The following is an 11,763-nucleotide window of genomic DNA, read 5'->3' as shown; positions in this document are numbered from 1 at the left end:
GTCATAACTTTACGAGAAAAAAAAGAAAATAACACCTAAAATGACTACTTTATAATATGACTTTATTCTCATAATATGACTTTTTTCTCATAAACTTCTGACTTTATTCTCATAATATTCCGACTTCTTCTCGTAAACCTATGACTTTTTTCTCGTAATATGACTTTATTCTTAAAAAAAAAAATCATGAGTTTTTTCTTTTTTCCTCAATGTGGCCCTAATACTCCGTCGTACCATAGATCTACAACAATGAACTGAAAATGTAAACAATAAACAGTTATTCATTTCCATTTTTAAAAATCCACAGGGAGCCACTGGAGAGGGGCTAAACAGCCACATGTGGCTCCGGAGCCGCAGGTTGCAGACCCTTGGTCTAGGTGGTAAGAGATATCTTGCACTGGCCTGTCTTATCAGATAATTATGTTCTCCACTGGTGTACACTACTTGGTCAGTAAATCAATGTGGCTTCCTATCATGCAAAACATTCCTGAAGAAGATCAGAAGACTGTATTGAAATCTGTTCTGTACAGGAAACCATGAGAGATTATGGTGTATTTGAAAAACATTTGTGTGCATTGAACAATGGAGAGCTAATCTGGTGGCTCCGCTTTGGGCAATTTGGAGTTTTTTTTAAGATCTTTCTTAGATGCGGATGACCAAATGACTGGACAGTAAAGGTGTGACAAAACTAAAGCTTGGATCACCTGGTTCAGAGTGCTTGATGTTACATACTCAGATCATTTCCTGGTCACAGCAATGCTCTTACCCATTTTAGTTACGATATTATTATGTGTTCAGTCCACCTAAGTCTGGCATCCAACACAATGCTTAGTCTTTTTAACTTGTTTTACTGGCTTTCCGCCAAGTGATGAGCCTAGTTGAGGATCACTGACCATCATATGTCTAGGTCACCATCCGTTTTGTTTTTAGAAATGTTCAGCATTAATTTGTTCTTACTTACCCACGCTAGAAAGAAAGGCTGGAATGCTAAACACCGGAGGCCAAAAACAACAACAACAAACTGGCAAGAAACAAAGGAACTGGACTGGTATATATAGTGTATATATGACTGATTGGGTGAAGTGAGAACAGGTGAGCAGGACGTGAGGTGACTAATGAGGGACAGGTGAAACTAATCAGGGTGGAGCACACAATCAAAACTGGTGGGAAAACACACAAAGACAGGAAGTGAAGTGATCTGAAGTGAGAGGAGAGGTGAGTAACAAAATAAAACAGGAAACATGAATGAATGACACAACAAAGGGCAGATCATGACAGACACACTGTTGCATTGGTTGACATGATCCTTCATTACCGGGAACACACATAGTCGATTTTGACTCAACCCCACATACACCGTCCTGCAGCCAGAAATACTCTGTGTGAAATACTTTGCTTTTTTGACAATGGCCGCTAGATGGCGCTGCGGTGGCCAATTTGGACTGTAAATGGCTGACGTTGCAATGGAATGAACAATTGACTTGAATTCACTTCTTAGCAATATATGTTTTTTTGATTCTCACTAGAGCATCATGGATTAATCCATCAATGAAAATGGTACCCAACATATACTACTTCCTCCAGTTTGAGTAACGTTTGCTAAAAACTACAGTGTCCCAACTGTTTTAGGAAATTACTAAGCTTTTTTTTTTTTTTTTTTTTTTAAATGAAACTTTATATTTATGAGGAGTTTTAGAGATTTACATCTTCAGTAGGAACCAGTAGCTTTGGAGCTGAGAGCCACAGACAGAGTAGAAAAGTACAGTAGTGAACTCATGCTGTCTGAGGGGCATGTACTTCTACATTGATATACAATGCAATACATAACTTAGCAACATGATAGTTTTGCAGTTCCAGTGACATACAACACAGCAAAATCACAACACAAAGAAGTCTGTTGAGACCATTTATTTTGCTCTGTAAACACCTGACGTGTTTAGCTTTTGCTCATATGAACACTGTTCAGCATGTACAGTGTGCATCATTTGAAAGATCTCTTTATTATGTGCATTGCATTATTTGAGTGTAGCAACACAGTGGTGTTATTTTGGAGAGACATTCAGGACCGTCCGGATGCTGTGAAACAAAAATAAAATAGAAATTAGCAGAGCAATTTATCTGTGTTGTTGTTGTTGAGTTATGAATGGTGGAGAAAGTATAGGTGTGTAAATCTACCATTTCCCATGCTTCATCAGTTCAATGGCATCATTGACCTGGTCCAAAGTCATGTTGTGAGTGATGAACTCGTCCACCTTCAACTTCTTGTCCAGGTAGGCTTTAACCATCTGAGGCACGGCATCCCTACCCTTATATCCTGAGCCACAAAATCACATAAAAAGAGCATGGAGTCTTCATCCAGAATACAACTAGCTAGAGAGTTGTAGAACATACGCCTAGGGCTGGACGATAAAAAACTTTATCACAATATGTTTTTTTATATTGATCGATGTCGATAATTATCACAATATATATTCATTAAAAATAATAATAATAATCATGCTCAATTTAGAGGGTTTTTTTGTGACAACAATTTTATTGGTTTACCTTTTTGTCCCACTTTTGCATTCATTATGGAGGAGACATTACATATGAAAATAACTGAAATATTGTGTTGACAATACATAACACAGCTACATGTATTCACTAAGGTAATCATATATGCATTATAAATGTAAATACATTTACAGTCACACAGTGACATGGGATGAACACACAAAAATAAATGTTGTGGTTTACAGTTTTAATAGTTTACTCCTAAACACACCAGAAGGTTAATTATAGTTTATAATATACAATTATATTTTATGAGAATGGCTCAATCAGGTTGTTGCGGGTTGATTATGTACAGTATCTACAGTATGATACTTCTTGTTGGCCTTCTCACTGCTGCACGCTACTATTGAGCATGCGCACCAGAGACTCCCGCCAACCAAGCTGGCTAACTTCCGGTTAGCCCTATGCTGATTTGAATTGGGATAAGATAATTCAATCATGTGGCGGCACGGTGGTGCAGAGGTTAGCACGGCAAGAGGGTTTTAGGTTCAAATCTGGCTTGGGGCTCTTCTGTGTGGAGTTTTTGCATGTTCTCCCTGTGTTAGCGTGGGTTTTCTCCGGGTTCTCAGGTCTCTTCCCACAGTCCAAAGACATGCAGGTCAGATTAGTTATTGGCTCTAAATTGCCCTTGGTGTGAATGTGAGCGTGAATGGTCTGTCTCTATGTATCAGCCCTGTGATAGTCTGGCGACCTGTCCCGGGTGTACCCCGCCTTTGCCCAATGTCTGCTGGGATCGGCTCCAGCCCCCCCCCCGCCCCACACGACCCTGAATAGGATAAGCGGTTACAGATAATGGATAGATAGATAGATAATTCCATTGTGCGGCTCTTTTAAACTTTCCAAATCTTATCCAACCAAATTGACCAAATGCTGATTGTGAAACAAGTCATTTCACTCACTCAGAACAATTGAACTACCGTTTTACAGCCGCAACAGTTGCAGTATGATATATTGGCCATTCATAGTGTTTGTAGCTCGAGGAAAAAAGATAAAAAAATAACTTTAGCGAAAAATATATCACATGAATTTATCATCGTTATCGTTATCAAGACTGTTTTATCGCCCAGTCCTACATAAGCCCGTAAGTTACCATAGATTCATTAGTTAGTGGTGATGGTCATATTTGTCTCACCTCCAAACACAGAGCCCTTCCATGTGCGTCCAGCGATGAGCTGAACGGGTCGAGCAGAAAAGTCTTCCAATTCTGTCCAGCCGACAATCACGCTGACGCCCCAACCTTTCACACAAGACTCCAAGGCACTGCGCTAGATGGAGAAACAACACAAAGTCAGTGGGCTTGTTATCAGAAGGGTCCAAATTTCTAGACTAGCAGAGGAAATGAAGGCTGGGAAACTTAATGAATGACACTCAGCTCTTCTCCAATACAAGTGAGCTCAGTTGACATTATTCAGATTAAAGGTCATTGTTTTACTAGTTAGGTCCCACCTCTTCATTATATTCTTGAACCAGATTAAATTAAATTTCCCTACCATGACTCCCACATTCCCGACACATTCCAGGGAGAAGTCCACTCCTCCGTCAGTCATGTCAGACAGCACTTCGCTGATGGGTTTACTGTGATCCTTGGGGTTCACGAATTCTGTCGCGCCGAACTCCTTGGCTTTCTCAAACTTCTCTGGATTGGTGTCAACAGCGATAATCCTCTTGGCTCCTGCATCCTTACAGCCCATGACTGCAGCCAAACCCACAGCTCCAAGGCCGAACACAGCACATGTGGAACCCGGTTCCACCTAAAGTACAAAAGACTTTGGTCAACGTGGCTCTTAAGGTCAGAATTAATGATGCTCTATTTAGTAATAATCAATGGAAAAGTATTGCGTCCCATAATGAGTGATAACTCTTTCAAAGGCTTTCCCATCTGGGCAAGAATATTAAGTGAAATAGTGATACAAATTGTCAAATTTATAGGCATTTAACCCTGAATGTCTCATTCCATTGTTTTAATCTAGTATAATGATGTAAGCAATCTACAACAGTCACACATACACACCTTAGCATTATTAACTGCTGCTCCATATCCTGTGCAGATCCCACAGCCAATGAGACAGACTTTGTCCAGTGGGGCAGCGGGGTCGATCTTAGCCACGGCCAACTGGTTAACCACAGTGTACTCAGAGAAGGTACTGGTTCCTACAAACTGGAGCACCTTCTTCCCCTTACAGGTAAACCTGGATACTGGGGGTAACCTGAACAAGATAATCATAAGACATAAGAAACCTGAAACTATATATGAGTGCTGCTCTTGTCCTATTAGAGGGTTCACCAAAAACTTGCAATATACTATTTATCTAAACATTCTGTCCTGTGGTGTCGTCAGACAGCACCAAAAGTTGCTACACTGATAAGGAAGTGTTGAATGAAACGAAAAGTTGAGACAATGGAGTGGAAGGAAGGATATGAGTGTTTATTGAGCTCACCATCCTTTGTCACATTGGTTCGTCTTTGGACTCTTACAGAAGCGACATTCTCTACACTGGCCGATGGTCAGAGGGATGACCTTGTCTCCTGAAAGACAAAAACAATGTTACCATGTGACAGTCACACTAATCTTTGGTAAACTTTTGTAATGGTGCAAAAATAAATATTCGCTGAATGGCGCAGAGTCTACATCCCTCAAACACCTTGACTAATACCCCAAATAGTCGTTTCTACATTTCTGTTCATGCACAGATTAAGTTAAGAAGACACGACTTGTTAGTACTGAGCTTTAGAGGTTTTGGTCACTGGGGATGTCACTTTCCAAAAAGTCAAAAAATGTGAATTTCGAATAAAAAGTGACAGCCATAATTCTGAACTTTGGACAGAGCCAGGCTAGCTGTGTCCATTCTTTTCACTAAGCTTAGCTAAACTAAGTACTTCCCAGCTCCGTAGGCTACTCAATACACAGACATGTTGTACCAATCGAAACTGACCTGGCTGGTATTCAGTGACTCCAGGCCCGACGCTCTCTACGATGCCGGCTCCCTCGTGTCCAAGGACTACTGGGAAGTTGTCTTTTTGAGTGTTCTCAAACAGCTGGTACAGGTCCGTGTGGCACACCGCAGTCGCCACAATCTGTACCAAAGAAAGTAACCAAACAATGAAAGCTGAAAGACGATTAAGGGGACTGGTTGTGTTCACTCTCAGTGGGTTCAGCAGTACTAGCAACGCTTTCATAGTATATTGATACTTTTATTTAGTGTTAAACAAATCAATAAATGGATCTTATTAGTTAAGCACTAAGGAGAATTTGTATGTAACAATACACTTCTGCAGCAGCTGAACCTTTGTCACACATTGGTAGTAACCAGCATTGCCAAATGTATGATAATTATCGTGTCTGTACGATAATTTTCTTCAGCTTCTGCCTGCCTATAGGTATATGAAACACACTTTACAAGGAACATTGAGCGCTCACTGCTTCAGCACTATGGAGTAGCATGTGTTTCAGGACAACAACATTAGCACAAACAGTACATGGATGCGGTCATTGGGCTACATCTGCAAATACATCGATAAGGTTGTACCAACAATTACTGTACGGACATTCCCAAATCAGAATCTCCGGGTTAATGGGGATGTCCGTACCAAATTTAAAGCATGGACTGATGCTTACAACTTTGGCGATTTGGACGAATACAGGAAGTCCAAGTATGCGCTCCAAAGTAATGGGAGTGGGAATGGCCCTCCACACTGCCTTCTGCCACCTGGGAGAATGCTGTTCATTGACTATAGTTCAGCATTCAGTACCATAGTGCCCTCCAAGCTCGTCATCAAGCTCAGAGACCTGGGAATTAACACTATGTGACCGGGTCCTGAATTTCCTGATGGGCAGACACCAGGCTGTGATGACAGGCACCACCACATCCTCCACCCTGACTCTGAAAACTGGCGCACCTCAGGGCTGCGTCCTCAGCCCTCTTCTGTACTCCATGTTCAAGCATAATTGTGTGGCCACCCACAGCTCCAACACCATCATTAAGTTTGCTGACAACACGACCGTCATCGGCTTGATCACCAACACCAACAGCGATGAGACAGCCTACATAGAGGGGATCGGCAAACTGCAACTACAGGGTGGCACAGCGCAAATCTACTTTTGGTCAGTCATTCGCAGTAAAAGGAATGCATTTTTGGAATACCCTACCAACAGAAATCAAAAAACACAAACTGATCTGAACATGATTAATGAAAAGGTGAAGCACTGGTTGAAACAATACCAAACCTGCGATCACTGATCTCTCATCATGCACTTGTGCACACTGTGAGAGAAAATACCATGTCCCTTTGTGTAGAATTTGTGTACTCATATAAATCTGAATACCCTGGGAAAGCACAGACTAGTAGATACTGTACTAGTTTAGATACATTACTTATCATCCTCGCCTCTGCACTCTGCTAAAACTAGCTAATCACAGGTCACTCTTTTTAACAATAGACAATGCTTTCACTCAGAAGCAGGGTGGAAGGTGTGGACTACAAGGGGGGGAGGCTAAACCAAGATTATAAAGAATGATGTAGTGAGGGAGCTCTTGGTCTTTGTACACTGACTTGTCTGTTGTATGAACCCAAATGCATTTGCTTATAAATGGTATTTGCTTCTTAACTGAATGACCAGAGACTGTTTATTAGATAATTTCTCCAACAACACCTATACACACAGGCACACATGGCTAAACATACAAACACACTCATAAAGACAACGTGCATGCATGCACACGGACACACACATAAATTATGCACATCCACACATATTGCCATAAATTACATACACATATCCAACACATATACAAGTATTGTAATGTGATGTGAGTATTTACATTTTTATATGATCATGTCATGAGAATGTCACTATTTATTATGTGCCCAATTTAACTTATTAAATAGATAATACTCTTGGCAGTGATGATGATGTTATGACCATTTTAAGCAGAAAAGCCAAACCAGGGATAGGGGTCGCAAGTTAGCCTTCCTATATGCAACACATATGTTTCATGTATCACCTGTTAGAATGTTTTTAGAATTGTCCCTAACAAACTAATAAATAAAATAACCTTAACTTGAACCGTGTGTGTCCAGGTGTGTGTTGTGATAGTGGACGTCTCTCACCTTGATGCGGACCTCGTCCTCCTGGGGCGGGGCTACCTCAATGTCCTCAATCACCAAAGGCTGGTTGGGCTCCCAGGCCACTGCTGCCTTGCACTTAATGATCTACAGGGCAGTGACACCACATGAAATTACCCAGCATGAGATATAACAAATACTACTGGGGACTGTTAAACCATATAGGGAAGAGCCGCAGTGCCACAACCCTTTGTTGAACTTTGAACACTTAACATAAAAAAGGCAACATGCTACATTAGCAAGATATAATGTTGCAATCCTTTGTGCTATAATTCAAGGCAAATACTCATCTAGAGGCCCATTTCAATGTCAAATCGACTGACTGCCACATCGCAAGAGAGTATCATATTAAGCAAACAAATGCAGTTCACATCCTCCCTACATTTTTGTATTACTTTATTAGTGGTTAACAGCAAGTGGTTTCTATGTCTCTGATACAGCTGCTCCTGGCAAAAGCAAACATGAAGAACAATGGTTTAAAGTCCACAAAAACAAATTTTTGTTATTAGATCAGTAAAAGTTAATTTAGGGTCAGTAAATAAACCACTGAGTAAAAATCAGTTGTTTCAGTTTTGATAGATCAAATGGTTTGTCTTGAATTCATGAGTATTTTTTATAGGGATGCACCGATCCGACTTTTTCAGTCCCAATACCGTTAGCGATACCTGGGATTTTCGGTATCAGCTGATATCAAGTCCCGATCCGATACCAGTCTTTAATTAATAAGCTGTATGCCTCACTGTGTGGAAGTGACCGGGCTCATTTTGTTATGTGTAAGGCAACATCCGGCTTGGCTTAAACATTGCTTTCCTAACTTAAATAAATACATAGATATAAATTTAGTGAATTGTTATTTATTATCAAAATAATGAATTGTACACCAACAACATGGAAGTGGGCAAATATGGTTGCTTTCTGCAAATGTATGTATATATTTCTTATTGTAAATCAATTAACAAAACAGAAAAAATTACAAATATTGTTCAGAAACCTTCATAAGTAGTGCATTTAGCATAAAAAAAATACGCTCAAATCATAACATGGACATGGTGTGTCAGTGTGCTGACTTTACTATGACTTGCCCCAAACTGCATGTAATTATCAGTATATTGCAGCAGTATAATACAGCAAAGGAAAGCATTGGAACACTTATTTATAGTGTCTCACTGAATCAGCCTCATACAGTATACAGAAAAGCAGGAACTGCACATCGTACAGAAGCACATTCAAATGAATAATATTCATGTAATAAATTGTCATTAACTACATTAATGGGATACTGTTTCATTGATGTTTCGTTTCACTATTGTGTCCAGCACTTTCATTTTCTAGTGTGTGTGTGTGCATTTACACATATTTGTCACCATGTGACAGATAGACAATATTCTTAAACAAGAAGAAGAAGAAGAAGAAGAAAAACACATCATTAATATGAGTGTCCACATATTAGGTTATTTACCTTACCAGCTGTGGCCATTTTTGCTGCAAAGATCAGAATAAAGAAGCGAGAGAGGAGTTAAGAGAGGAGTGCAGCTGCAGGACGGGAGTGGGGAGGAGACAACCCTGGACTCATGATTCAGTTGACATTCAGAAGGGCGGGGACTTGCTTTCACTTCCTTGAGTTCCCAGATAAGCAAATCTCTTCAACAGATCTGGAGCCTGTGTTGAATAAACAAGCAGCAACCACAACCGCAACTGAAATCTCTTTTTACACCTTTTTGATTAAACAATCATTTTCAAGTGACTTATTGTGTTATTCAGTTTCTTACTGAGTTAGACGAGAAGATGAAAACAGCTCCTAGAGTGGGCAGGGCTGGGAGCTAAGAGGTGGGAGGAGTAAGGTGGGAGGAGGGATCTGAGATCTGGGAGGAGGGAGCTGAGAGGTCAGGTTGAGAAGTGGGAGGCAAATCTACGGCCCAATTCCAATTTGGCACCTACACCCTCCCACTCCGTGATGGAGTAAACTCAATTTGTAGTCAGACTCACAGCTCAATGAAGCACCCTTCTTTAAGGTGTAGGTATAGTGGCCACTTCAGGATGAACTTCCCTCTCTCTGGCAAGGAAACTATAAATAAAAATCTGAATCTAAAAAAAAATATATATATATATATTTATAAAAATAAAATTATAATACAAATAAATAAAAAAAATAACATTTATATATATATATATATATATATATATATATATATAAATTATGTTATTTGTTTTATTTATTTTTATAATAATTTTATAAATTTTATAAAAAAAATCATAATAAAAAAATTACATAATGTTATTTTTTTATTTATTTTTCATTATTATTTTATTTTTTAATTATATCTTATATTATTATAATTTAAAATTAATAGATAAGAAATAAGTATAACAACAGCGTAAATATTAATGCATAATGCTGAAAAATAGGATCTATCATTAAGTGTGTAAAAATGATCATTTAAATGTACTGCATAAATAAATGCAGTGTTAATGCCAGAGTAAACCAGATTATTGCACAGCTGAATTATCGCACAAAATTATTGCACTGTTAAGTCAGTATTGCACAGTTGATGATATTATAAATGATGGGGTTATAGCTGCTGATAGGGATAAAAAAATAATAAATATGTTGTATGTATGTATAAATATACAACACTCAGTATATTTGTATAGAGTATATTTGAGTATATTTGTTCCTACAATCTATTTATTTTAACTTTATAATGTCTGTATGACAATGAAGTAGAATAAATTAAATGTCTATCTTAGTTTGAGCAGTTTATGAGTAAATGTTTGTACCAGTAGTCGCACGGAACTGACATTGGAGCGTGTTCCATGACGAACATAAAAAATGGCGTTGCACATCGTCAGTAAGGTCGGCTGGTTAAGTAGGCATCGATGCAGGCTCGCTGTTGGAGGGTTTTATAACCCACTTCCGCTCCCCGCTACTGTTATTGGTTTGGGATGACACGTAATATGGCGGACCCTCTATGTGAACGTGCAAACGGAGTGGAAGTGGGTAGGCAGGTGTAGGGGGGTGGATTGGAATTGTAGGCCTACTGGAGAAAAATGGCACAAGCGAACTGGAGTGCTGCTCAGCAGCAGTATACAACCACTGGTGGTCAAAGGATATGGAGATTACCATTTTGTTCTTTAACGGTTATGTAAAAGTTTACATGTAGTCGTGATCAAAAACCTAGGTCAGGTAGGGAGAACAGTAAAGTGATAAGGGAAAGTTAGACTGGGTTTATTGAAGGACAGGAGGGAGTGGCTGAGAGAATGAATGACAAGGAGCTGACTGCATATTAACAAGGCAGATAAGACAAAGCAAGTTTATTTGAAAGCTCACAAGAGTGTGTTGTACTGCACACTGATGCAAAAACATTAGTGTAGACAAAAAAGAAAACCGTAGCCTCCATCGCCACAAGCTAGGTTGACATGGTTGGTAACAATGAATTCCTTAGGTTTTCTGGTTTCATATGATGCCAGTATCTTCACTCTGGCTTTAAAACTGAACCCGCTACAACCTAAAAATCCCAAGTTGCGTGTGTTATTATCGCGTTAACTTTGACAGCCCTAGTTTTTTTCAATACTGTTAAACACATTTTTGAAAACAGGCCTCTCGTTGCTACTGTACGTTGACTTCCATTGCTGTTCTAAACAGGTACTCAGCAGTGGTCTTTTTGTAGTGCTTATATTCTGATTGATGAGCCGACAATCAAGCAATTAGGTGTTCGGCCAGGTGGCACATGCATTGGCCAATTGGTCCATGGGTGTGTCATTTTGAATGGTAGTGTTTTGAAATGGCAAAGAACTGAATTTATGTCAGATGTCCTGTGTCGTATGTAGAGAACCGTGCGCAGTATGTTGCAAAACGTGCCATGTTGAATTGCAAATTGGGTGCAAAGCAGAAAGAGGTTTTACTCTCTGAGTGACAGTTTCAATAAGTGTGCTTTATGTGTCAATTTAGGGTTTTAGCAATTGAAAAATCGATACAACTAAGCTGGAATGAGTAAAGCTGGGTATACAAGTTTGTGATGTAAAACCAAAGCTTGTGCTCACATTGTACGGTCCGATCGTCAGCCACGACTTGAGTGCTCACACTGT

At 39.5% G+C, this 11,763-nt stretch overlaps 1 protein-coding gene across 1 annotated transcript; it reads right to left on the bottom strand.

The window, feature by feature from the left end:
• Positions 1-1,893: 1,893 nt before the first annotated feature.
• Positions 1,894-9,295, bottom strand: LOC119474260 (alcohol dehydrogenase 1-like). Its single transcript, XM_037746150.1, has 9 exons — positions 9,137-9,295; positions 7,663-7,764; positions 5,487-5,628; positions 4,992-5,079; positions 4,565-4,760; positions 4,044-4,304; positions 3,686-3,818; positions 2,176-2,314; positions 1,894-2,076 (listed from the first exon to the last, which is right to left on the bottom strand). The coding sequence occupies exons 1-9, from the start codon at positions 9,152-9,154 to the stop codon at positions 2,043-2,045; spliced, it is 1,113 nt and encodes a 370-aa protein (XP_037602078.1). The 5' UTR covers positions 9,155-9,295; the 3' UTR covers positions 1,894-2,042.
• Positions 9,296-11,763: the final 2,468 nt, after the last annotated feature.

Source organism: Sebastes umbrosus, chromosome 16 (assembly GCF_015220745.1).
Source record: "Sebastes umbrosus isolate fSebUmb1 chromosome 16, fSebUmb1.pri, whole genome shotgun sequence".
NCBI lineage: Eukaryota > Metazoa > Chordata > Actinopteri > Perciformes > Sebastidae > Sebastes > Sebastes umbrosus.
This window is presented reverse-complemented; position numbering and strand designations above follow the sequence as displayed.

What these genes read in the sequence shown, in the direction of transcription:
- LOC119474260 (XM_037746150.1), bottom strand. An exon ending in AACCAATGTGACAAAGGATG is followed by an intron (nt 4,761 to 4,991) that starts GTGAGCTCAATA and finishes TATCTTGTTCAG; the next exon opens with GTTACCCCCAGTATCCAGGT. An exon ending in GAAGGGCTCTGTGTTTGGAG is followed by an intron (nt 2,315 to 3,685) that starts GTGAGACAAATA and finishes TTTGTGGCTCAG; the next exon opens with GATATAAGGGTAGGGATGCC.